General features: G+C 43.4%; 3 protein-coding genes and 1 non-coding gene across 5 annotated transcripts; 1 reads left to right on the top strand and 3 right to left on the bottom strand.

Annotated features, from left to right (window-relative positions):
- Positions 1-262: 262 nt before the first annotated feature.
- manbal (mannosidase beta like) lies at positions 263-2,520 on the bottom strand. 2 transcript variants are annotated; one of them, XM_035630891.2, is made up of 3 exons: positions 2,349-2,520; positions 1,554-1,707; positions 263-788 (listed from the first exon to the last, which is right to left on the bottom strand). In XM_035630891.2, the coding sequence occupies exons 2-3, from the start codon at positions 1,701-1,703 to the stop codon at positions 678-680; spliced, it is 261 nt and encodes an 86-aa protein (XP_035486784.1). In that variant the 5' UTR covers positions 1,704-1,707; positions 2,349-2,520; the 3' UTR covers positions 263-677. The 2 variants fall into 2 exon arrangements, with proteins under 2 accessions (XP_035486784.1, XP_035486782.1); XM_035630889.2 differs by having other exon boundaries at positions 1,554-1,710; positions 2,349-2,517.
- Positions 2,521-2,743: 223 nt separating this feature from the next.
- LOC118309132 (nuclear factor of activated T-cells, cytoplasmic 2) lies at positions 2,744-13,689 on the bottom strand. The gene is made up of 10 exons (XM_035630886.2): positions 13,344-13,689; positions 11,425-12,391; positions 11,070-11,241; positions 9,856-10,058; positions 9,100-9,269; positions 8,690-8,830; positions 7,445-7,500; positions 7,074-7,206; positions 5,473-6,084; positions 2,744-3,228 (listed from the first exon to the last, which is right to left on the bottom strand). Exons 1-10 carry the CDS (start codon positions 13,462-13,464, stop codon positions 3,182-3,184), a joined length of 2,622 nt encoding a protein of 873 aa, XP_035486779.1. The 5' UTR covers positions 13,465-13,689; the 3' UTR covers positions 2,744-3,181.
- Positions 13,690-14,519: 830 nt separating this feature from the next.
- Positions 14,520-14,592, top strand: trnat-ugu. Its single transcript has one exon. It is a non-coding gene; the product is annotated as a tRNA-Thr (tRNA).
- A 2,489-nt stretch (positions 14,593-17,081) lies between these two features.
- LOC118310037 (1,25-dihydroxyvitamin D(3) 24-hydroxylase, mitochondrial) lies at positions 17,082-24,454 on the bottom strand. The gene is made up of 12 exons (XM_035632779.2): positions 24,083-24,454; positions 23,755-23,945; positions 23,390-23,483; positions 23,191-23,284; positions 22,466-22,557; positions 21,919-22,030; positions 20,485-20,630; positions 19,650-19,816; positions 18,527-18,605; positions 17,997-18,194; positions 17,738-17,849; positions 17,082-17,513 (listed from the first exon to the last, which is right to left on the bottom strand). Exons 1-11 carry the CDS (start codon positions 24,332-24,334, stop codon positions 17,739-17,741), a joined length of 1,536 nt encoding a protein of 511 aa, XP_035488672.2. The 5' UTR covers positions 24,335-24,454; the 3' UTR covers positions 17,082-17,513; position 17,738.
- Positions 24,455-26,383: the final 1,929 nt, after the last annotated feature.

The following is a 26,383-nucleotide window of genomic DNA, read 5'->3' on the forward strand; positions in this document are numbered from 1 at the left end:
GGCTTAATCTTAGCTTTTTACTTCATCTTGGGGATTGGGTACCCAGAAAAAATGTGTTTGGAATTTTTCTAAAAATAATCATTACATCCAGCTACCTGCAAAAAAACATGCTGTTCTGGAGCTGAACAAAAACTGTTGCATTATAATTAAGGTATGATGTGCTCTACCATTCAAAAGGAGTTATTGATGATTATAGGACACAATCTCATTCTAACTCATTAAACCAAACTGAAAAATTTAGAAATGAATGACCACAACTAAGTTGAATGACAGCAAAATGCTTTAATTGTCTGCCTTAATTCAAACAGAATTCCAATCAATGATGTTCAACTATAAAAGAAAATAAATGCAAAACATTTACCCATTGAAATGTGTATCGAAAATATAAAGCAGGCAGCGAAACGCCATAGCAGTTTGCTCCTTGTAATAGTGTTGATTGTGAACAGGACACAGTTCCAGGTCATTCTGAAATGTCTCAAATTCAGTACACAACAATGTTAGTGTCATAATAAGTGTAGTAATAACTAACACACACACACACACACACACACACACACACACACACACACACACACACACACACACACACACACACACACACACACACACACACACACACACACACACACACACACACACACACACACACACACACACACACACACACACAGCGCTGTCTATCGCTTCTTTTTGCTTTCTTTCTTAGGTTTCTGTCGAATCTGAGTTGCTGGTCCTTTAGGCTTCTTCATCTGTTCAGCAGCTTTGCTATCAGCGGACTCGGTTTCCTCCTACAATGCAAACACGTGATGACATAAAACACAATTTTAATGTAAATCTTTCATTGAATTGTGTTGTGAAAATACAAGATTGCAAAGGATAATTTTAGTTGATCTGTTTGTCGACATACAGTATACAAGACGTGGCATTGCTTTCCAAGTTCATCAAGTAATGAAATTGTTTCATAACTATACATAATACATTTTGATACAGCTGTTTTTCAGTTCGCAGTTTTCCAGATAGCTTGGGTTCTAATAATCTACATTAAATGGATGGTTCAACGAAACTGGAGTTTTTTTGTCACACACAAAAAAGGAAATTCAGAGGTGTTTCAGTACTTTCCCACTGTCAGCACTGTTGCTGCGATTGCAATCTTTCCAATTTTTAAAGCAGGGAAGAATGACAGCAGGATGCTATAAAGGATGAAATGGCGACATACTGAGGAATGTAATCAGTACATCTAATGACGATGGCTGAAAATAGAATAATTAGACACTGGATTTAATGGGTCTTGCCTATAAATAATCTCTCTTGACAGTTGTTAGTATCGAGACTGTGAAAGTAGCCCATGGTAGCTCTGTCTTCATGGATAATATACGACAATAAGATACTCAGCAACACTCTTGCTGATTGACGTCTTGCAGAGAGGTAAACTGGTAAAAAAAAAAAATCCAAGATTTTGTTAATAGCAGAATCTCTTTGTCTGTCAAGCCACTGTGCAAAAGTTTTTTATGATTAGATAATGAACAGACCAACATATCTATAGGAATCCTTACCAGTTCATGCCCCTTGGATGTGGGGAAGATGACAGCCAGGATGCAGATGAGCTGAAAGATGGCGCCCAGGAACAGCCCGTAGCGCAGCACGCTCTCGAGGAAGGTGGGCTCCGGGACCTCAGGGGGGGACAGGTCCAGATCGGCCGACATGGCGCTGCTGTTGGAAGGGAAATCAATGTCAATACAAAACTGAGGGGGGAAACATCTGCAGAATATATTTCCCTTCATTGAATGTAGCTATAGTACGACATAGTACATTCAAACACTGACTAGTTCAATGATTGATTCATCTGCCAGTTATACACTAAATGTATTGATGAACAAGAGGGCCTTCGCCAGCCTCCTGCTGGCTAATAATAATAATAATAATAATAATAATTCATCTTATGAAGTGTCACACTTTTATGAAATGCTCGTAAAATCGTCCAGATGAACATCCACAGCTAATTCTTCACGTTGACTTTTGTCTGTAGCCAGAATAAGGAGCACGTGTTCACACGTGAAAATTAAAACCAGCGAGTGTTTGGACATTTGGTTTGTAGCCAATTCATTTCCTTTAAATCGACAAATCGATGGTTGCACTAGTGGTGGCGGCACTTCGTAATGATACATATACATTCCTGACGAAGACACTGTTCTTACACGAGTCAATCGACCTTTCTGATGAATATGGTCACTGGAGATTATTAATTTGGATACATCCAAACGTCACAGTGGAGCAAAACACTGGGATTACGTTACATTCTTCAACACGTAGACACAGTCTTTTCTCTCTGCGTGGAGGGAAAACCTTACCTGAGGCGGGAATATTCCCACTCTTGTTCCTCGTTGCAGGACTGCAAACAATAAAATCAGGTCGAAAAACAAAACCAATGCTGTAAAACGCCTAACCCGAAAGACGCTTGTTTATCTTTCAAAGAGTAGGAGGGGGGAAATATCTTCCGCTTCTCGGAAGTGACGTCACACACCGATGCCCCGCTTCCGGCCTGGTGGATGATTGATTTGAAAATGTCGCCCCCTAGAGTTCGCACAAAAAAACGCATCAACTCCAACGGTCCCCTTTAGAACTACAGGGAACTATTACTAAAACAAGAAATTCATATAAAATCAAAAGACTTTTTCATGAACCCTAATCCATAGAAATTTAATAATTGAGAATATTAGATCTGCTCTCGCTGCACACACATTGATTCATATAAACAAATTTATTATAACAATATTTACACATGCTTACAATTAGCAGTTGTACAAATATATAAACAAAGAGAAATCAAACAAAGGTAAATGTACTTCTATCTTTGCAGAGGCGAAACAATATAACAAAGTAACAGTGAGCTGACCAATTCTTTGATTTAAAATGTTTGGATGATGAAAAACCACCCAGAAAAATGATGTACTCTTGAATTACTGTCAACATAAGCCTCTTGTTGATTCATTTCTTCCTCTCTGTTTGCCTTAAATGTTTCTTTAATTCAGCATAATTTTTCAATAGCAAACATTACAGGTACAAGCTTCCTCTGAGACAATAAAGATTTTATATGTATATAGATGCTGAAGTCTTCAGATTATGTTTGAACTGCTTAAACGTTGAATGTGATGGACGTCAAGGCTGCTGCAGGCCTCCACGTTCACTCTCCATTGTGGCCTTTCAGGTCCCTTCTTATGATGTCATTCACTGGAAAACATGCAGAAAAAATTGAGATGAGCAACTTTAATATTCACAACAATATATAAATAGAGCAAGACAAGATTCATTTTATGGTGTATGTCTTGGATACCCAATAGTCAAAGGTCAGATCCATTTTTTTATGACATGAATTTTTGTTCGTGGACAAAAAAAGGCAATTCCAGTCAAAACTGTTTTTGCTCTTGCCTAGTTTATCGTCATGTCACTTGTTTGATTTTATCCAGAATGAACCCGTCTACAATCGTATGCACCAAAGTCCGATTTTTGGGAGCATCTTATGCTTTTATATGATCGTGCACACAGTAGAAAGATGACAGGAAATGATAGGGGAGTGAGTTGTGGTGCTCACTAGAACTTGAACTGGGCACATTATGGTTTTTTATGTGTTGTGGTTGGTTCCTTAACTACCAAGATGTGAAATATTGCATTATATTTATGTCCACAAGATGTCTCTATTTTTCTATAACACAGATTAGCAGCAGTTATTTCTGGACTGATCAAGGATCTCTTTCCTAACAAAAAACAACTACAGTTCTTAGACATTCGTCTTTTGACCGAAAGAATAAGACATTTTATGTTTTAACCCACAGGAGTGTCTACAAATGTCTGCCTTTACAATACACTTCCTGTTTCTGTCTTCCATCACGAAGGTGTAAAGAGAAACTTCACCCACAGCCAACAAGGTCGGGGTAGATTGCTTGTTCCCTCACTTCATGCTGATGAAAGCTTCTTTCTCCTCTCTTCACTTGAGATCCGAAATTGAAAGCTATTAGTAGACATTTATTTCACATGAGCTTTGGCATGCTCATGGAGGTTCTGCAAGTGTGTGTGTGTGTGTATGTTTGTGCGACAGAGTTCAAGTCAGACTGAAACATTTTGGAAAGTCGATCGAACGGCCCAACAGAAAACCACAACACAGGATCTGCAGGCGTACAGTTGCACTTTGCTTGTATGCGTTTGCAAACACGACCACAAATACTGCCAAATCGTCATAGCAACTTCAGCTTTAGATAACACCAAATTTCTTTTGAACACATTTTTACACAGAATGGGGATTTGGGATTTTGTCATCCATCACTTACATTGAAAGCACTTGAGAACCTGAGAACCAATCCTTTACGGCCAAGGCATGGTTAAAATGAACTACTTTGTACTACTTGTTACATATCTGGAGGCAAGTGTCTATATCATTAGGGCTACACCCACAGGCGGTGCAAAAAAGTCTACTGTTATAGAAAGAGAAAAAAGTGATTCTTGCTATAATGAGGATAACAGTTCACACTTTTCATCTGTCTCGTCTCGAGGCCTGCACTTCTTCAAACATGTGAAAACAAGCACTAGGGAGAGAAGCTGAAGCTCTGACTACTTTCTCCCCAGTTTCACTATGAAAGTTCAAACCACTCAACTCCTCCCTCTTCCCTGCTCAGCTACACTCTGCCAACCGCTTCACCTGCATGCGATTCCGTCTCAGCAAATGCAGGAGCCGAGCGCTTGCTCAACAGTGAGTCAGTGCATGGTGTTGTTGTCCTTCAGCTTCTAGCCTGAAGCCCTAGTGCGAGAGGTGCAGCATAGACCAGAAGTGCCTCAAGCTCCCGCCCTTGGCTTTGGCCTTATCTAATTGCTCCGCAGGATGAGGCTAAACACCTCAGCACTGCTGCCAGCCTGTTCAGTGAGTCTGGAGCTGCTCTGCATGCACAGAAGGCCAGATATTTTCCTGCAGTTTTTCCCACAGGAGCCCGTGTGAGAATACAGCAGGGAAATTCACAGCAAGCAAGTGGCCGTGCAGATGACCGATGACCTCCTGCGTGCTCTACCCAGACGTCATCAGAATCTCCCAGATGTATTTTCTTGCTGTTGTGAACGCGTGAATCTTGCGCCCAGTTGGTCACATGTGAAAAGGCAAACTACGGAAAATTTTCCGTGGTTTGTGAACAGCTTCAGTTACAGAGGCCTTTGACAGCACATCTCCCCACTGAGAAATATTTTGGAGCATATTTTCCACTAAATAGATATTTGAAAAAAGGTTGCATACTGTGGCTTTGAGTGGAAGTGATTGTCAGACTGTCGGTTTTGAAAGGCTACACAGATTGTCGGACGCTGCTCCCTTATTGCTGATGACTGAGAGATGTGAGGGTCAGAGTTGACTCGGATGACGTTCGACAATCTGACCGACAATTCCTTTCTGAGCACACTGGCCCATTTAGCAGAACAGTATCAAAGAGTGATACTCACCATCCTCCAGGTAGGCATAGCTGAGGTTCTCTTGCTTGACCGTGACCCTCTCTGGAGGCCAATCCTCGTGGTTTCCTCCACCTGCGTCTGCTCTGCATCCGGCCTTCGCTTGAGCTTGAGCGTGGATGTATCTTGAAGGAGGGGACTTCCCCAGTGGCAGCGTTGTCTGCTGCCTGGACGTCAAACAGGCCTCGAAGGTGTCACCGACCTGAGGACCTTCGATGGGTTTACCCGCAGGGCTTCTGGTACCGACGCACTGGCTGGGAGTGGAGGCAGAGTGGGAGGCCATTGGGGAGCTGCCCAGCGGGGTGGCACCGCAGCTGCTGTAATGTTGGTTCGCGGTGTGGTACAGCATGGCACTGTTGAGCAGAGAGCCGGATCTGGACTGGTAATAGGCCGACTGGTCATCCAGCGGATCGGGTGTTAACACGTGGACTCTGGGGCCGACAGTGGCTAGATGGTACATGGTCGGAGAAACATTGACGGCCTCAAGGTTGTTGTCCTGCTCCTGGTGATGGTAGCGTGACTTGACCGACAGGCCAGACAGCGACCAGTTATCTGAGTAGCCATATGAATTCAACTGATAATCTTCAGGAGGCTCCGCTTTAATGGCTGGAATGAAAAAACAAAGATTATCATCAGCTCAATTAGCAGACTGCAAGTACAGAAACAGAGACTACGGCCATGCCAGCATCTCTGTGAGGTCAAACAGCGGTGTTGGGCTAAATGGTAACGTGCTGGTGTTTAGCAGATATAGTGATCACAATGTGCACTAACTTCTGCATGTTAGCATTCTCACACTGAGCACACAGTACAGGGGAGGAAGATGAGAATGACAGGTATCTGGTCTAAAACCAAAGTACTGAGTTAATTATGATATGATGACGACGGTGGGGGAAAAGTCAGGACATCAACAAAGTCATTAGAATTCATCCTCTTGGGACCATGAATACCTACATAAAATTGCTTGCTGAATCAATCGAACAGTTCTCTAGATTTTTTTAAAATTTGCTTTTCATGCAACCATTTCTTTCTCATCTTCCTCATCCAAAGCTGTTTCAAAGTTTTGAGTATTTCCTGTAATAGTTTTTGTGCCGTGGCTGCAGTTCACTGCCAGCAGCAATTGATCGATTGAGTTGTTGTGACTTGGGAGGGCTAGGACTATAGAACATCGGTTTGAAATGATGACCATAGGTCCTCCGGTTGAAATCGCTGTATTCCTGTAACTGTGTTTGATCTAATCTGATTAAAGTGTGACTATTTCCTTTATTCTCTATGTCTGAATTAAAAAGGGGACGGGCAACACATGAACTGCTTTTCACTGACATTATAGCAGTTTAAGGTTGAAAGTGTTTAGTCTTTACTTTTGTGTTAATTAGCTGGTGTAAATGTCTAAAGGCAGGTTAAATGTGTTGCATCATGTCTTTCAGCAAGAGGTTTGTATTGGAAGAGGTGCGAACAACGTTTCCTCACAACGCCAACACCGTGTCTGCCAAACCAGGGTGGGAATTCAGTAACCTATCTGTGACCTTCCCAGCCTTCGTGTTTCCCCTCCTTCTCCTCCTGCAGTAACGGACCTGAGCTAACAGATATCTATCTACCTATCACAGGAGTGTAGACGAAGTGCTGCGGCTGACTGCGTTTCTTCTTCCCGTTGATGACATAGAAGTTGACTTTGGCTGGGTGGCAAATGGTCGAGTCCCGATACGGAGGGACCTCAACGAACAGCATGTTCTAGACAGGGATTGCCACAGAAAGGAAGATAATGCATCAAACAAACAGTCATGTACCACAGAGAGGCGTCTGCCGCCCCATGTGAGATTAAGATCAAAAATCGGCACGATAAATAAAATTCTTGGAATATGAGTGTAGCCAAAGGTTGTGCGTGTTGTTTTCTGTTTTGAGTACGTGTGAATTTAGTGCTAAAAAGTGTTCATTTTTTAGCACTACAGATAAGTGGAAGTTAACTCACCGCCTGTGTTTTGTCTTTGTCCACAGTCGCGTCCACCTCCCAGATTTGCTGCCCGTCTGAAATTAAAAGGCAATGCCCAGAAATAGTGGATGTTACAAATAAATGTTTGACATTTTTGAAAATCCATGTTTTCTCTCCTGCTTAATGTTAGATAGGAAGATTGATCGTACCAGAAATACGTTTTTGGGGGGAAACCGATTAACTCACTTCACAGCATATGAACACATGTATACATAGACAGTGGAAATCGATCGTCTACTTTATGGTTGGTTACGTGTTTCATTCCCACCTCAGTTTTTACCTGCTGTTTCTGTTTTCTACCCACACAAAAATCCGTCTGTCTAACCACATCCTGTTGCATGAAAACCTGTACATGCAGTTATGCAGTCAACTGTACACATTCTGCTCTGGAGCCATGTGACCCAACAATTTTGTGTGGGCAGACCCAGCGCTAACAGAGTGTGAAATTTCCATCTAGAAATAAAAAGACTAAGTTTATTCTAAAGTTTCATCTTGTCATCAGTGGGGGCTGAGGGAGGATGTTGCCCGAGCGATACATTCGAGCAGGATATTGAAAAGGACGTATATTAGTGTTTCATAAAATATTACACTATTTCAATCATTGACACCACTTCCAGATATACTGTAACAATCACAGGTCAACTTAATATAACATTAAATACATCAAAAATAGTCATATTAACTAGAGGCATAGTAATATGTATTTAAGGAATAGCTCAACATTTAAGGGAATATACTATAATTGTATATTTAGTCGAAAATTACATTTCTACATGGTCATGGGCAGCTACAGCCAGCTGTCGTTACGTTTAGACTACAAAAGGGGGAAACAGCCTGCAGGCTCAGTCTGAATGTTTGCATCTCTGAAGCTCATTAACACGTTTTATCTCTTGAGTGTGCAATCAAGAATTTGTGGTTTTACAGCATGACGCTTGACTATTTCTTGGTCGAGACCATTGACTTCCTGGAGTCTGTTACTGCACACAACCAATACGCAAAAGGTGTTTTGTGAGCACCGGAGGTGCTGGTACCGTAGGTACCAGGGCCCGCATTGGCCGTTTCCCCATTCCCCGTCTTCGTGCAAAGCTAACAGGAACGCTGGCTTTACTGTGCAGACATGAGACGTGGTATCTCGTCTAACTTTCAGCAAGAAAACAAATAAGTATACAAGAGGTTAGAGTTCTCACACCTGTTGGCCAGGGAAAAAAAGGATCTCTTCCTCACCTTGTGTCTTCTCAGAGAACATCACCTTGGAGTCAGGAGTGAAATTTTGCCCGGTGAGGACCATTTGTTGTCCACCGAGTACTGAGCATCGGTCCAGGTCCTGCCTCTCAACCGAAGGGAGCTCCTGAGCTGAACGCTGGGCTGAGGAAACAGGAAAACACAGCTGTATGAAGGTGTAAGAAAAACAAACACCTACTGGCAAAATGTTCAGGGCATTTGGCCACTTTTTTGATAATTAACATCCAGAAGTGCAATATCCACTGGTATAGCCTGGGGCACACTCACATTAAATGCCATAGGGAAACAGTACATGATAATTGCATGATCATGTTGAATGTTGAGCAGTTGCACAAGCAAAAAAAGAGTCGTCAATGTTAGCAAGTGTGTCTGAGGAATTAAACACTCCTTACAGCATTCGATAGGATCAGAGGCAACTTGAAGAGACACGAGTTGGCCTCCGGATGGAATGTGGACACGGAACACCAAACGCACGCGCGTGTTTTTTCGTCCGATGTCCGTCTCACCGTTCCTCAGTTCAATGTCGGCATTTCTCAGCTTCAGGATCCCAACACAGTCAATCCTGCGAAGAGTAAGAAAAGACAGATAAGATGAAAAGGCTTCTGAAATGATGCCTCAGTTAGATCTCCCTGATTCTCATCAAAATCACAAAAAGTCCCAGTCAACTGAGAGTCAGCTGCTGTTTCAAATCATTAGTTACTTATAACCTAGTTCTAGTTTTGTTCTGTCAAAGTGGTGACCTTTGACATTTTCATTCGAATAAGTTTTACAGTAATCATATGTCATTATCATCAAAGCATTCATATTTGCTGCTGTAAAAAACCCAGTGCCTGGTAGGTCTTTCCTGGAAGAACTCCAGTGGCACACAGGAAGTGATGCATTTCAAGTTTCTGTCACCGCCAACTGCAACTTGTTAGAAGGAATAATGATTTAAAAAGAAACCTTGTAGTTGTCACTGGCAGGAATAGCCACTATGACTGAGTATAGAAAGAAAGAGCATTAAACACACACACACACTCACACACACACACACACACACACACACACACACACACACACACACTTAAACACTCAATCGGTACTTTTGTGATTTACTTGTGATTTATTTTCGGCCAGCATGTATTTCACATCTTCCTTATTTTACTCACATGACTCTCATGTGGTTTTTCGGCTCCAGAGGGATCTCCAGCACTTTGGTCCCGTTGATCATCCTCTCCATGCTGGGCGTGGTGACTGTTTTGCCAGTGATGCGGTGGACCTGGTAGAAGGCGTGGGGTTTCAGCAGCCTCTCGTCTGCTGTCCCTATGAAGACCTGCAGCCCCAGAGGAGCTGTGCCTTGATACCCACGGAGCTGGTGGGGCCAATGGAGACAATTGATTACATGCCTCACACTGAATTAAATGAACTATAATGCCATTGACTTGCATGACCGCAGAGAAAATCTCTTTTCCCCGTGGGGCCAATTTCCCAGGTCTAATTGGCAAAGCAAGGACATTGCATAGCAACAATGCCAGCAAAACAACGGTGATGGCTTATCAATCAACTCATCAGAGGAGTGAATTAAGTAGACCCATGTGCCAGTGCTTGTATGGTTTGTCAATATACCTTAATTCTAACTACCTCTGGATTTTTAGCTGATTGAAACAATGCATGCCTTAATAATTTGTCCTTGCAGGAGCACCGACGTGACAGTGACATTAGGCTCTTTCTTTCATTTGCATGAATGCTGGCTTAACAGGAAAATACCAACTTACATTTACAACAACCTCATCCTCCCACTCTCCTCTCCCAGGGCAGTGACAGAGGTGTGAGGTGAGAGTGATCTTTTTTTTCAGTTTCCTTTCTTGCATTCACACACACACAATCCCCCACACCTTCCAAGCGCAAAACAAAACTAGAGATGCACTCGCGGTGATCCTACACCCACACCGCATGCAGTCCTGGATATTCAATGTGTGCTACGTTGCTGAAATGTCAATAGTTTTGACTTGTAGGCGGATAGGTGGATTTCATTGAATGAAATCATTATGACTTTACATTTATAAGAGGGATGAAGGCCTGTAAAAATAATAATACATTGAGGTACACATTTTTGGTGTTTGTGAAGTCTCCTATTTCCATTCAAGGTCTGTCCATATCTACCAAAATTTAGGATGACTGGACAATTTCTCAAAGAGTTGAAGCCCACACTTGCTAAGCCCCACCCTTTGCAAAAATAGATTGGTTGATGCTGGCCATAGTTTATGACCTGCATACCCATTTTGGTGTTAATAAAGTCAAAAAATATTACATAAAAGGCTAAAAGTCTGACGCCATGCTGTGACCTTGACTTTGACTACAGCGTGGCATAGTGTAAAGCTACCTGCACTTCCGGATGCCCTCCTTTAGGTGTCTTCACTGCCCCGCGGCTGCCCTCAGTCTCATAGTGAGCTCTGTGATGAGATCTGGGCTGTTGCTCCATCAGTAGTTCATACTGACCAGACTCACTGGGCAATGACCACTCGAAAGAGAGAAAGGGGGCCACAGAGAGACCACTGGGAGAGAATAAGAGAGAGAGAGGCAATAGGGGGGGAAAAATGTATGAGAGTGACAACAAATTATTGCAAGATGTAAAAACTAAAAGATGGACTCCATGAACTCTCATTTGTGTTCGACATTTGAGCTAATTAGAAAGACATGAATTGCCTGAAAGTCATCAAACAGGAAAAACAACTCACCTGAATGTTGTGTGATGGTATGGATGAGAAGGAGGCCACACCGCTGGGACCATATAGATGGCTTCAGGCTTGATCCCAGCTCCAGCCCTGTCAGTCCTCTCCTGCTCAACGGCCCAGTCGTATACCTCTCCATACACACAGTCCTGCCTCTGGGCCTGCCCGTGTGCACTTTGCACCACTACAGAGGGCGCTGCTCTGGACAGACCGGAGCTCCATTCCTCCTCCAGACTCGGGGAGGCGGTCTGAACTTGGGCCTGAAACTCAGCTTGGGCCTGGTATTGGTGAAGGTAGTGGGACCCCTGTTGCTCATGCGGCGAGGGGATGGGGCTTGGGCTCCGGGAGCGCTGCTTGACAGGGGTGCCCCCCTGGCAGGAGTGGGCCTGCTCATAGGCTCGCTTTCCATGTGGCGAGACAGACCGAGAGCGCTGTTGGGGAAAGGATGCAGCGGCGTGTTGGGTTTGCGGCAGGAGAAAGGTCTCGTCTATGATGCTGTTGCGAGGCGAGGCCCCCGGAGAGGAGTGGGCAGAGGAAGTGTGGATGCCCTGGAGGCCGGGGCAGAGGTCTAAGGCGGACAACCCCATGCCACAGCCACCGACAACGGAAGGTGAGATGCATGGTGATGCCACAGGGGAGTATGACTCCACTGGCCACCCTGTGGAGGAGTTGCTGCTGGCAGGGCTCACACACTCCCTGTAGGCTCCCAGGACTTTGGAGGCAGGGCTGAGCTGCAGGGTCTGAGAGCTGAGAGAGTCGCCTGACGGAGTGATCTCAATCCTGGGGCTGGGAGCAGGTATGTTCCCTGGTCTTGACGCCAGCCCCAGAGAGTCGTACACGCCCCCTAACAGGTTCTCTTTGGTGGCGCTGTGAGAGGAGGGGTTCTGGCTGGAGTTGGACACGTACTCAGTGTGATGGTCGTACACCAGCACAGGAGGCTGCTTGTCATTCTGAAAGAGGGCACCTGGATCATCTGTCGATAACAAAAGCGAAGATTCATTTGTGCACACGTGATCACCTCACAACTACTTGTACCATGAGATAACTTAAAGATCCCATCCAGACACATTAAAGAATGAAGTTTGTGTTTGTAGCACGTATAGCTTAGTGGGTTGCATGGCTGACTTGGGTACAGGAGTTTGGGGTTTGACTAGTGGCCTCAATGGTTGTAAGTCACTTTGGAAAGAAATATAAGTAACTGTGTCTTATATACATTTAATTACCACATTAAAAATCCTTGAAATTACAGCTTGCAAAGTGTCTCATACAGCAAAAGTCTGTATTCCAGAATCTTTAACTTTTCTCGTAAAAATTTCCTTCCTTTGCATAGGACTGGATATCAAACTAGTTTTGATGTCGGTAAATCATGCAGGTATATACATATGTCCTAAGCTCAGATTTAAGAGAACTGTTCGCTGTGTTTTAGTATGTTTTTTGTGTTATCTTTCCCTGCAGTGAACCTTTTTCATTGTCTTTGCTGCCGCTTTTTGACAAGGACGAGGTATTCAATGGGAACTTCCTGGTTAAATAAAGGATAGATACATAAAAAAATACATTAAAAAAAAAGTTGAGCACAGAGAAAGGTGTTTTCTAGTTTCACAATTTCCAAATAAATGGTATTGCACAGTTTAATACATTAAATTATGTTTTTTTATACTGAAGGATAATTCAAATTTCAATTCATATTAAATGTTTTATTTTTAGAAACTAAGGTTTCTAAAAATATTGTTCCTAAATTGGACCGAAGGGCCCTGATTTCACCTTCAGTGGCTCTGAAAGGGGAATTGACATCAGTACCTGACAGCCAAGTGCTTTAGGCTACTCACAAAGCCAATTAATCACAGTTACATATTCACTATGCAATGTCAATACAATGTCAATTTTCGACAAAAGCCGAATATCAACTGCACACAAACAAAGCTTACCCTTGTCACAGCCAAAATCCTCTCCAGGTGGATTATACATAAAAAGGTCGTTAAAGTCCAGCTCCTCCTGATTGATGTCTTGACCCAGGCTCTCGGCAAGCCCCAAACCTCCAGAAGTCATGTCCAGCTCTAAATATATCTATATATTCCCCCTCCTCAACACGTTACAGTAACTTTCTAACTCACCAAATAAACAAAGTTTCTTTTTTAAAAGCCAGGTAGCTAATGTGTTTTTAAAAAAAGAAGCTCATCAAAGGTGCGTTTAAAATATCAGCAGCTGCTCAAATAAAACATCCTGCACGAGAAAATGAGAGTCGACGCTTCCTGTCACTGCTGACGATGACAAGCAGACAGGAGGTGTGTGTGTGTGTGTGTGTCTGTGTGTGTGTGTGTGTGTGTGTGTGTGTGTGTGGGTGGGTGGGTGGGTATTACTCAGGTTGTGGGGACCAAAAACAGTTTACACAGTCACATGTAAGGACCTGTCTTCCTTGTGGAGACAAGACAGTTAGAATCTACAGGAAATGAATTTAGGCTGAGTCAATGTAATGGTTAATATCCTCTATTGCATCATACACACTGCACATATTATAAGATATAGTATAATGTATTTTGTAGTAGACAACTACAAAAGAAGTTTCTTTGCACTTATAGTTAGATGTTAACTGTTTGTCTATGGCTTTCTATCTGTATTCTGCACAAGGACAATAAGGTGGATTTTAATTTAATCTTATCTAGAAAAGAAAAAGTTAAAAAAATTAAAATGTGTAAGTTGTTCACACCTACAATGAATAAATACAATACAACGTCAAATAAAATAGAAAAGCACAAGGAGCTTTTGGCCACTGAGTGCCAGTATTGTACAAACTAACTCAGATTTAAAGGGTCAGTTCACCCAAATTTTAAAAAAGAAAGCTTTCACTGTATATACTTTTCTCGCTTCTCTGTTGTAGTATGCGGTATTGTAGATATCAAAGCTGTGGTTCTGAGATATTTGTCAGTACTTTCCACATTGTTGTAATATATTATCAATAAATATAATTCAGTGATGCTATGATTTCCATAACTCTGTATGTGAACTTTAAAATGATTTGTTCCTCAATATATATGTGTCTCCTGTCTCTGAGGCTTTGTATCACACTGATTAGCATTTCAAGTGATATTAATTAGATTATATCTGGCTTCATAGCTCAGTGGTTAGAGCACTGGTCTTGTAAACCAGGGGTCGTGAGTTCAATCCTCACTGGAGCCTCTTTATAATCCTCTGATCATGATTCCTAATGTAGCTATATCCTAATTCCACCTGAAAAGTCATTAGTTAGTTAAGCTTGCTCGGATAATGTTCAAAGTGCCATAAAATGAAAATACTCAAGTGACATTCGTGTATCTCATTATATGCAAACAGCACAGTACTTGATTAAATACACCTAATTAGTTGTGAGTCTTTATTTAAAGGAATGAATCCACATGTGTTTCTGTAACTGGTAAAATAAATGATCATCCTAGTTCATTTTCATTCACTCTGGAATAGTTCATGGCTGTCCCACCATGGTTGACGCTCCAATCTGTCATCTGTCAATCAAAACACCTGAGCCACACCTGCAGCCAATCACCTTTCTCCACCTTGCAGCTGTGAGCCAATCAGCTCTCTCGGCCTTGCATTACTTCCTTTGGAAAGAGGAAACACAAATCATTCAAACGTTACCTAGCCGGCCACAGGAACTGAAGGATCTCACCTAGCAGTTGAAACCCTCTGACACTCTCCATACTCCTTTCACTCTCAACCAACTGCACCTTGTGGAAGCACTTTAGCACCGCTGCTAATTTAGCACTGCTAACAAAGCTAATGCTAGCAATCCATGCCTCCACCGTTGTTCAACAGTTTCACACCACTACTGGAATTGCTGCTGTGCTGCTGTGGATGAGGAGTCTTTTGGATGAACTCTGGTGAGCCACGATGATGAACATTAAGATGTGAAATTTGTGATTGCATTTTCCCCCGAGGAAATCTTCTGAATATGGAGGAAAAACCTTTTGGAAGATAACACTTTTGGAACTCGTCTCACTAGCCTTGGTCACCAGATTTCCTGAACTCTCATCAACGTTATCCACACACCTTGAAACATTTCAAACACAGAAGTGTGAAGTTTGTGGGAGAGCATGTTAATGGAAATGTTTGTTTTATGAACAATCATTAAACGTGCACTGTAAAAGAATTAATTTACTGACTACTAGAAGCAACTTATATATGTGTGTGTGTGTGTGTGTGTGTGTATATATATATATATATATATATATATATATATATATCTTTTGTAAATTTCACCTTGATTAACTATAAGTGTTTTTTGTTCTGTTTTCAATACAATACTGGTAACCATAGTTCTTTGTCATGTGTTTTATTAATACTCAAGAACAGGGTCCAAACTAAACTAGCCCTATTCTCTTTATATCATTATTATGAATCCTAAACATTCTCACTTATTAGTGCTATATTTCCGGTCATTACATCATAACATGCTGCAGGTGTAATTCACCACTGACAGTTTTGGTTTCCAGTCAATCTGGGGTCAAAAGCATAAAATCTGGTAAGAAAAAAAAGACTTTTACACCAATTCACTTCAGACAAGTTGGTAAATGGAATCAACTGCATTTATGAAGCACTTTCTTTGTCTTCTCGCCCTCTCAAAGCCCTCTAGAGCGCGGCAAACATTCCCCCCTTTCGCACACACATTCATACAGTGCCTTGTCTTATCAGCCGTGCAGCGCATTCACACGCTGGGGTTCAAGGACACCTGTGGAGTGGACAAGCCGAGAATCGAACCACTGACTCTCCGATTGGTGGACGACCCTTTTATTAGTTCTTCTCCTTATTCTGTTACCGGTTTATGTCTTACTTGTTTTCATTTTTTTGAAATTAGCACATTTACCTGTTGTTGTTTTTTTGTTATCCTACTGATTTTGGTGACCTTATAATTCCTCTCGTACAAACATTCATACCCCCCTCAAGATAAACTATGACGACTTAGACTATCCCCTAACCTTTCCTCGTGCACCATATTCAAGTCAAAGGGTTGTGGGATTCAACATTCAATCAAGACCTACAAAAGTAATGACATTCCCACCGGCCTCTGCTATCCCGTTTGTTTCTTGTTAATGAATAAATATTTGCGATTATGAACATAGAAGACACGACAGAATCATCATTTTGAGCATGTTGATGTTAACATTTAGCTCAAAGCATCGCTGTGTGCAGGTACAGCCTCAGAGAGCCGCTAGTTTGTTTCTTGTCTGATACTGGATACTTTTGAAAGAGTCTGAGAAGAAAAACTATTAAGTCATGTCCACACTGAGGCCAGAACCTGTCACGAGTAGACCTATCTTCATTTTAAGAGTCACAAGGTAAAGAGGTTGGGAACTCCTTACAGCCAAATAAATATATATTATTCTGAACATGTGACCACTCAAATGACTTTCTTTCTATTTAACTACACTCAACCTTCCTGAATAGGATTTAGATTCATTTGATGTTAAAGCTAAGCTGCTTGAATAACACTTGAGTCGGCCTATATTTATTTGAATCGAGTATTAATCCCAACTTAAAAGAAGCAGTTTGCCCACATGCTGAACTAAGCTTTTAAATATTTATATAGCCCCATTTCTTGAGCTGTAAAACTTCAATGAAAAGTTCAAATCAGTCAAAGACTTGTTAATGCACCAGTTTGAAATATAAGCACAGGCTTTGAGTCTTTAATACATTTATTATTGTATCCATAGAAGTGAATAAAATATTTCTCTACATAAAACAATGTACATTATTAAAATATTATTATTATTATATACACTGTTACAAGAAAAGCATAGCATGAAGAAGTAGTTTGACATCTACATACACGTGTCTGAGATGAGGACATTACATTAAGATTTCAGGACAGCTGCCTTCGTAAGACATTCAATTTGTTCATTACAAAGGGGATTTTGGTCAGCCATTAACAGTCATAAGTAATAGTCTTAAATAAGTTTGAGGTAATTGTGGCATGATTACGTGTATAATGTTGTTGTCGTTTTTGTTCTATTTACAGAGCAGCAATACAGGGAGTCACTGGACCATCAGGGCCATGGAAACAGGTATCATCTTTCCGTCACTATGTCCAGAGGAGTTGAACGTGGAGCCTGAAAAGGGCAAGAAGGAATAATTCATTAGTTCTGAGGTCGTTGTGTTGTTACAGTGAATGATTCAACTTAAGAACTCAATATCAACGCAATGCCACTCAAGTTTGTCTGGTAAATATGAAGTGGGCAGCCAATTAGCTCAGCACAAAACTGGCATTTGGCAACAGTTGTGTGTCCGACTTTTTCTCGGCTTCGAACCATTTAGATCGGACTTTTCCTCTTACCTCATCTCCTCAGGAAGGCGACGGGCAGTTCTCTTTTGGGGACCAGCAGTCCTGAGTGGATCACATTGAGCGGCTCATTATCTGTTGCCACGATCTCGTAGTCTCTGATCAGCTGTAGAGAGCGAACCAAACGGAAATGAATGAATCTGGTCAATTCAAATTTCTCAGATGCTCATGTGACCCCAAAATATATTTAATGTACGGTATCTAAAATATTCCAAGTTGATTTATTCTATATACTGAACTTGGCTTATCTTACCCAGCACAAGGCCAGCTGCAGCTGCAGCTCAGCCAGCCGCCGGCCGATGCACATCCTCTTCCCAATGCCAAAGGGCGTGTGGGCAAAGGGGTTGATGGTGCTGTTCTCTCGCAGCCATCGCTCAGGTTTGAACTGCTTGCCGTCATCAAAGTATTCCTCATTGGAGCTCAGTGCATGGGTGTTTAGCATTAAAACAGTCTGTATTTGGAGAAAAAAAACATCAAATGTTATTACGATTGTACGGATTTCGCTGAAAAAAAGTACCGTAGAAAGATTCTCACAATTTGCTTGAGAAAAAATGAAATATAGTACAGTAGATCACAAAGTTCAAGTCCAATAAAGATCTTGTTACTGTAAACTAACCCTTCCAGCTTGCTGAAGTACACATGCTGTGTTGCTCCATTTAGACTTTGTACAGTACTTGAGCAGGTTTTTCTAGTATGCTTCCTTATTCAGTAAAATGTATATTAATGCAAAAGGGGTAATCTGCTCTTGTTAGGTGTATGGAAACTAAAGACTAAGCCACTTACCCCTTTGGGAATGGCATAATCTCCCAACACAGTGTCTTTGTCCAGGGTCCGGCTGGTGAATGGAACTGATGGCGATAACCTGTAAGAATTTGAAAAAAAAAAAGAAAAAGAGCATGGGAATATGGACTGGTATAATATGACACACATTTTTAAGCTGTTTAACGGGAGCTAAACACACAGAGCAAGAAAGGGTGAGATATTATCTCCAGTCTGAGGTCATAAACATTCCCTCGATGGCTGCGGTGAAGGAATTAGCCTTAAATATCACCTAAGACAACTTTTCCTCGTGACTCGCGACGGGAGAGCGTCGACTGTATGGGGGTTAGGACGTGATCTGAACGTGACCACATGGTATATTTTAAGCTGGGACCACTGGCTGTTGCTCGTCATGCCACCGTATCTCATGAAGCTTGTTTTTGAGTCGGTCATGTGCGTGAGGTTTACCTCTTAATCTCCGTGGAACTGGGTAGAAATGATGCAACTGCTGACGAGAGTTTCATGGTATGATAACTGTCTCAGAAAAACAGTTTTGGGGTTTAACTGTATTTTACAATTATTAATTATTATTATTATACGTCATGCTCCTTATTTCCAGCATTTATATACATTGAAAAGTTTAAAAAGTACAAAATTTGGGACAAAATTGATTATTGTACTATTCATAATAATGGTAGCAAAGGAATGCTACATTTTTAATGGCCTAATTCTAAATGTCTAACTTTTTTCTTCATACAAACCTAAATCTTACTAATAGACAAAGTCAAAGTCATATTTGTATTTATTTAAAGAAAACTTTGCTTTACTGCCTCCTCCTTTGACTGATGTTCGAAAATGATGTTTTCTTTTATGACGGCGTTAACTGTAAATATAAACATTAACAGAAAAACTGAATTGGCTCAGATTTTGACACGTCCCTTGAGTTATGTCTGCAGGCATCTCTTTCAGGGGGCTTAAAGCCCAGGGCTGCCTGCAAGGTGAAACCCGGGGCAAATCAAAAAATTAAAAGTGAACTCACAATTAATTTAGCGTCAGAAATAGGGTTTTGAAAAGCTAGGGGACTGGCTGCCCTCGTGTAGGTGCGTTAGCAGGCAGCAGCTTTCTGTGTGACACCGTCGCACTGTACCTCATAGACTCCTTGAGGCATGCTTTGAGGTAGGGCATGCTCTTGAGGTGCTCTCCACACGGGTCCTGGCCTTGGGGCACCTCCCGTTTAATCTCCTCCAGCAGCCTCTTCTGGGCTACAGGGTTACGTGACAGGTTGAAAATAGCCCACAGCATACTGTTGGCAGTCTGGGAAAAATAAACACCGATAGAGAGAGAGAGAGAGAGAGTGAGAGAGAGAAAGGAAGAAAGAGGCAGAGAGGAAATGTCACTTAGTGCGGCAGCTACTTTAAGTACATTCCTCTGTGGGGTCCTGAAAGGAGCTAAGGAATGTTTGGGGTTCCTCAAAGGCCCCTCGGTTACATCCACACCACATTCATTTTCTGCCCTCTGAAGCGCCGTAGCTGCACCACCTGTTTGTTTCGGAGGTTGAACAGTTTTTTCTCTCCCTCCCCACTTGAGGCAAAATAGGCGAAAGGTAAAACATTTAAAAGGTCAACTCCTGTTCCTGACAAAATGGTGGCGTGTTTCAGCCACGTAATCACTCTACACAGCTCCATGAAGAGGAAATGCGCGTAGAATGTCAATAAATCAAAAGCCGGAAAACAGGCAGAAAGAGTTTGACAGTTTGGAGAAACATTTGCCTTTTTTTTTTTTTGCCAAGAGTTGGATGATAAGAATGATGAGCACTCTTTGACGCGGTTTTGTTGGATCTAAGGACATAAAGAGTTTGTTCAGCTTGGCATAAAGACTGGAAAGAAAGGGGAAGAACTAGCCCCACTCTGTCCAAAGATAAAGCTGCGGAACTACTGCTGTGAATTGAACGTAGTGTCTTTGTGGTACAAAATATCGCTCACCGTCTCGACTCCTCCGATCTGCAGCTCCGTGATGGCTGCGTACAGCTCCTTCTTCGAAAGGCTGCATTGGTGCAAGATGTCACCGATCAAATCGTCCGGAGATCTGTCGGCGTTCCTCTTCAGCTTCCTGTCAATGTAGACTTTGGCTGAGGGACCACACGGGAGTAAAGATGTAAGACGCGTGTCCACAGTTCATGAGCAAACTTGAATTAGCACCTCAAGGTTGTTTGTCTCCAACAACCATTCAAGTTGCTGTTTACTGCCTTGTCTACCCAGACTCATTAAGTATTAATCGTCTCTTTTCACAGTAATTAATCTCTTTTAAATGACTCATTTGATAACAATTATCATAAACAGGGACTTTGACCTCGGACAACCAAATACTAATCAGTTCACCCTTGAGCCCAAGTGGACGTTTGTGCCAGATGTCCTGATAACTTGTATCCGAAATCCAAGTGAATGCTCGTGCCCAATTTGAAGGAATTCCCTCAAGGTATTTCCAAAGATAGTGGGTGACATTGAATATCTACTTTTGAATGTGTAGGTCTGATGCTGTGCACGCACGCGTGACATGTTGTCCGTACGAACGGGATCGCATGAGACTGCACGGCACCAGGGCCTCGCTGTTCCGGGCCACTGCCGTCCTATAGTTGCACTCGTTTGATCCCTGACCGTTTGTGTGTGTCACAAGCTTATGAGGCCTGGGCATCATTTAAATCGCATCACACAAAAAGGAACTAAACGGACTGAATGACTGGCAAGTCAGCTGCAACTAAAAGTACACTGGACGAATTATGAAAACTACCTCACTCGTGTTCATTCTCCCGGCAAGTATCTTGTTGGAAAAGTGTGTGTTCGTGTGTGTGTGTTAGTGAGAGGTTGTAAGCATACAGTCGAGTAAACAGCACATCCAGCACTATCATCCCTTCTCCCTCTGTGCCCCCCCCCCCCCGTCTCTACAAATATTTGGCAGATTAGGTCATGCAGTTTACTACAACTCTGACATTTACCAAGAGTGCCAAGTACACAAACCCTGAAGCGCCCCCGTTCAGATATCACTCCTGCCCTCCCTCCGCGCTTCCCTATCTATCTATCCATCTACACTGGGAGTGGGCTCAGACAACAGCCCGCCGTCACCGAGCGACACGTGGGTAGAACGACGATTTCGTCGGTTGTTTTGCATGATATCGTGGCACTTTTCCTCTTTTTTTTGGCGTGTCATTTCGTGCCACTTCATTTGTCTACTCGCTAACGCCGAACCCCTCACTAAGACTGATGTCAAATGACATGCGAAACACTGAAGCTGTGCGGTCATGACGCGCAAAATGTCCTGGAAAGTGACATGCCCTTTTCACACAAGTGAAGCAGGACTTGAGGGGTTTGGGGGGTTGCGTTGGTGTAATTTTGTGTGGAAGCGTGAACTTGTGTTTGTACCTGTGCTGAAAATGCGGTCCCATGCTGCAGTGTGTGCCTGCCATGTCCTGGTGTTGAGGTACTTGTGGACCTCCACCGGTGTGACCATCATCTTGCCAAATTTGCTCATCATCTACACAGAAGCACATAGCAATGGAGGGGGGGGAGAGAGAGAGAGAGAGAAGGATTAGGTCAAAGTAATCATCATCACCCTCCCTGAAAATCTTTGATTCAATCTTTTCCGAGGCTTTTTCTTGCACCCGCTCCCCCGTGGGACCTCTGTGAGCCTGCACGTATCATCTGCTGACTTTGGATGATATCGGTTTGCCCCAGTAAATACAGCAAGCGGCGTCAGTCAGACACTGAACCGCTGCAGTTCACCCGACCCCCCCACCCCCCCACCCCCACCCCCGGCTCACAGTGAACCCGGTGAACCGCAGCGCCTCAGTCAGCCCCGGTGTCACACACAGATCGTCACGAGCGTCCTCTCCGCGCAGGACGCACACTGCCACTACGCGAGGGGAACAACAACAACAACAACAACAACAACAACAACACGCGCACTCACCGTTTTCACAGCTGTGATGAAGTTCATGGCCTCCTCGTTGACCTCCTCCTGCAGCAGACCAAATCTCTTGTCGTAGAGGACGAGGCAAATGGCTGCATGGCAAAAAGGAGAAGAGGAAGCAGACAGTGAGATTAAAGTTAAACGCAGGGACAGGTTGGGAACACAATAGGAGAGAGGGATTGAATTGACATTCTTGTAGGTGTATTGTTAGTAGTCAGAAAATAACATAAAATCAGTTATGATGCATACAACAAAAATAATAAATAGTAGATGATGCATACAACAAAATAATAAATAGTAGATGATGCATACAACAAAATAATAAATAGTAGATGATGCATACAACAAAAATAATAAATAGTAGATGATGCATACAACAAAATAATAAATAGTAGATGATGCATACAACAAAAATAATAAATAGTAGATGATGCATACAACAAAATAATAAATAGTAGATGATTCATACAACAAAATAATAAATAGTAGATGATGCATTCAACAAAATAATAAATAGTAAAACTTGATGGGCCAATTGATCGGTCCATCAATGTATTAGTTTAGAAAAATGAATGGATGAAAAGAAATACTCTGTCACATTATGTCATAGTCATTTAATCTCTTTGGGTTTTTTTCGACAAATTAAGACACTTTTTGAAGTTGCAATTTCTCCTTGCATTATTTTCAGACCAAAACAGTTGATTGGCAGGATAATGTGAACTTACTCTCAAACGACCATTTGTTCAGCTCGTAGTACAGATCGTCGATCCTCCCGCAGATGTTTATTTGTCCAACTCTGCCAACGAAATCCGCCAGCACCTGTTTTTTGTTTTTTTGGTACAAGCACACAGTGTCAGACACTCGCCGACCCCGGAGGCAGTGGACAAAAAAAAACCCCACTTGCAGATTTGCTCGGAGTCTCACCGCATTGATTTTGCCGTCGAGCTTCACCACCTCCGTGGGCTTCATGAGTTTCTGCTGGAAGGCGCTCCTCACCCGCTGCCAGTCTTTCCCCTCCCTGCGTAAAAGAACCACACACACACCGACACCTCGGATCAGAGCGTGCGCGTCTCCATCGCTCCATCTCCGCCACCGGAGGAGGTGCGCGTCTCCATCGCTCCATCTCCGCCACCGGAGGAGGTGCGCGTCTCCATCGCTCCATCTCCGCCACCGGAGGAGGTGCGCGTCTCCATCGCTCCATCTCCGCCACCGGAGGAGGAGGAGGAGGAGAACGCGTCCTCCCGACCCGCGAGCAGCGCAGCAGGGGGGGGGAAAGGGCCCGTACTTACAGGATGAGCAGCCCGTACGCCTCGTCCCGCAGGTCTCTGTACGCCGTCCAGGGTTTGATCTCCAGGCGCTGCGGGTGGTTTGCCTCCTTCCTGTAGAGCGCCTCCAGCAGGCAAGGTGCGCCGATCTGCACCGACTCAAACGAGCCCAGCTTCATGCGGAAAATCTTCCCGAATTTCTTATGATAATGAACCTGAAAAATTAAAAAAAACAAAACAACAACAACAGAAACAAAACAGATTAGAGGTTTTGTTTTTTCCAGTTTTACGCACACAACCCGTCGCGGCGGCGGCAGGATGAGGAGGTGTCCAAGTGTACCAGCGGCCGTACCAGTGAGTCGTGCTGTCGCCGGAGACCTCCTCGCCACAGCAGCTCCACCAGGCTGCCGACCAGCGGCAGGTTGGTGGGTCCCGGCATGGAGGCCAGGCTGTGCGCCCTGGGCGCGGCGCGGGCGCACGGCGCCACGTCCTTCTCCTCCAGGACGCACGCGGAGGACGTGGGCTGGAGCTGCTGCAGGGCCACGGACTTCTTCCTCCTCAGCACCTCGAGTATCTGAGGGACCTTTTGGATCTGCGCCCTCATCCTCGATTTTGTTCTTCGTTCTCCTTTTCCTTTCCGGAATGCAGGATATTAAAGTAATGGTTCTGCTTTGTTATCTCTGGTGGGGGGGGTTGGGTTGGTTTTGGGGGGGGGGGGGGGTTCCTTGTTTCTTGGAACTGTCACACCTTACTGCATTGTATATATACCCTGCGAGTGTTTATTGCCGCCGTGCACCGAACCAATCAGGGGCCAGTGCTGCATGGTGTGGCCGTCGAGCCCACCATTCATTTATGGATCCACGTTGAGAGGATCTGACCCCGGATACACCGAGGACCCCCCCCCCCCCCCCCCTCGCATTATAAATAAACACACAGCGGAGGTGACGCGGTTCGCTTGAACCGTGTTTCAGAAGCGACCCGCCGATGGAGAACCGAAACTTTGGCAGAGCAAATACTAGTGCCACACTTCTGCACCGTGGGCAAATATTTGACCGATTGCAGGTTGTGTGTGTGTGTGTGTGTGTGTGTGTGTTTGCTCTGCTCGTGTTTTGGAGTGTGTGTTCTTTGTGGAGGGGTGAAGGGGGGTAACAGGGAATTTTTTTTTCAAGTTTTTGACAGTTGCACAATTTGGCAGGTTGCCGCCTCATTATTGCGTGAGTATAAAACTGACCTTTCCGTAAAAGCTGATCCAAACAATCTTAAGCTTTTCAGATCGTTTCAATCAAATGTGAACAGTCTTTTCACTTCTTTAGGGGGGAAGCAGAAAGATTCAGAATTTTATGTCTATTCTAAGCAAAAGGCTGTAAAGAATTTAGCACTTCAACATTTGTTTGGATCATTGACATGGATAGATGGGTTAACCAGCAGTGAAACTTATCACACACACACACACACACACACACACACACACACACACACACACACACACACACCGCCCCCATAGAGCTGGCATGACTTAAATAACATGTGCAGGGGCCCCGTGTTATTACCCCGTTAAAAGTCCTCATTCACAGACTCTCAGGTGGCATCGGAGCAACCTTGATCTCCGAGGAGTGTTGGGGAGTGAGTAAGAGCCTCCCCAGGTGTAACACACACACACACACACACACACCAATCACCCCCACCCTCCCAGAAAGAAAGAAGCAGCACAAACGCACAGTGTTCACTTGCTTTGGCTCTCGGGGGACTCGGAGCACGCCTGACATTAAGTGGCATCATCACATGATGTAGGGCCGCTTTTTTGTCAAATTGTTATTAATATTATCCACAGCCTGTTGGCAAAGGAGGTGGAGTTTAAAATCTTCAGCTTCTTTTGCCTAATGTCAGACGAGAAGGTCAATAGCGCCTCAAACAGCCGGTCTGGAAAGCAGATGAAACGTCAGTATTAAAGCTCAGCCATTTAACGCGTTTGCTGTCATAACTTTGTTTGCTTGTCCGAGCCGCACAAAACGTTACGTGCAGGTGTATGTTTTGGCAGGACACGGTGACTTCGTTCGGTTTCCGTCGGTACAGATTAAGCAAATAATGAGGTTCAGAGACGCCACAAGGTGGATTTATTACCTTTGAACAGTCAGGCTCAATGTTGAAGAGAACATATGTTCATAGTCATCATTAACACACGGTGGAGTGGAATTGGTCTTCTCATCTTGCTCTGTCGGCTAGAACTTACAACTAATTAGCCATAGCAAAAACACAGATGGAACAATATCACATTTTCTACGACTTTACTGAGGATGTTATTAACTTGTGTTTTTGGCAAATCACTAACATTATAGTCTCCAGCTTCTCCAATACAGCGTGATGTTCATTTTGTAAATTGCATTCTGATTCAGAGGAAAAATAGACGACAAAGCACCATATAGATTGGAGCGTGGATACAGCGTGATTGACAGCTGGTACCGTCCAATCGGTGCCCTGCTCCATACGTCTGGTTGCAAACACTGTTAAACCAAGATGGCGCTGGTCAAACTGTTAAACTTGGGGGCTTCGAAACAGAAGTTCACAAACCACTGGCTGACGTCACGGTGGGTTTCCACCTGCATCCGCCACAGCAAGCTACGCCAGTGACGCTTCATTTATTTAAAAAAAGAAT

The sequence above is a fragment of the Scophthalmus maximus genome, chromosome 6 (genome assembly GCF_022379125.1).
Source record: "Scophthalmus maximus strain ysfricsl-2021 chromosome 6, ASM2237912v1, whole genome shotgun sequence".
NCBI classification, from domain to species: Eukaryota; Metazoa; Chordata; class Actinopteri; order Pleuronectiformes; family Scophthalmidae; genus Scophthalmus; species Scophthalmus maximus.

Coding starts and splice junctions, on each gene's coding strand:
- manbal (XM_035630891.2), bottom strand. CDS start 1,703: ATGTCGGCCGATCTGGACCTGTCCCCCCCTGAGGTCCCGGAGCCCACC. Junction 789..1,553: donor CATCCAAGGGGCATGAACTG/GTAAGGATTCCT, acceptor TTTGCATTGTAG/GAGGAAACCGAGTCCGCTGA.
- LOC118309132 (XM_035630886.2), bottom strand. CDS start 13,464: ATGACTTCTGGAGGTTTGGGGCTTGCCGAGAGCCTGGGTCAAGACATC. Junction 12,392..13,343: donor GGATTTTGGCTGTGACAAGG/GTAAGCTTTGTT, acceptor TGTTATCGACAG/ATGATCCAGGTGCCCTCTTT. Junction 7,501..8,689: donor GTTCTCTGAGAAGACACAAG/GTGAGGAAGAGA, acceptor TTTTAATTTCAG/ACGGGCAGCAAATCTGGGAG.
- LOC118310037 (XM_035632779.2), bottom strand. CDS start 24,334: ATGAGGGCGCAGATCCAAAAGGTCCCTCAGATACTCGAGGTGCTGAGG. Junction 23,285..23,389: donor TCGACGGCAAAATCAATGCG/GTGAGACTCCGA, acceptor AACAAAAAACAG/GTGCTGGCGGATTTCGTTGG. Junction 17,850..17,996: donor TGCAGCTGGCCTTGTGCTGG/GTAAGATAAGCC, acceptor CGCTCTCTACAG/CTGATCAGAGACTACGAGAT.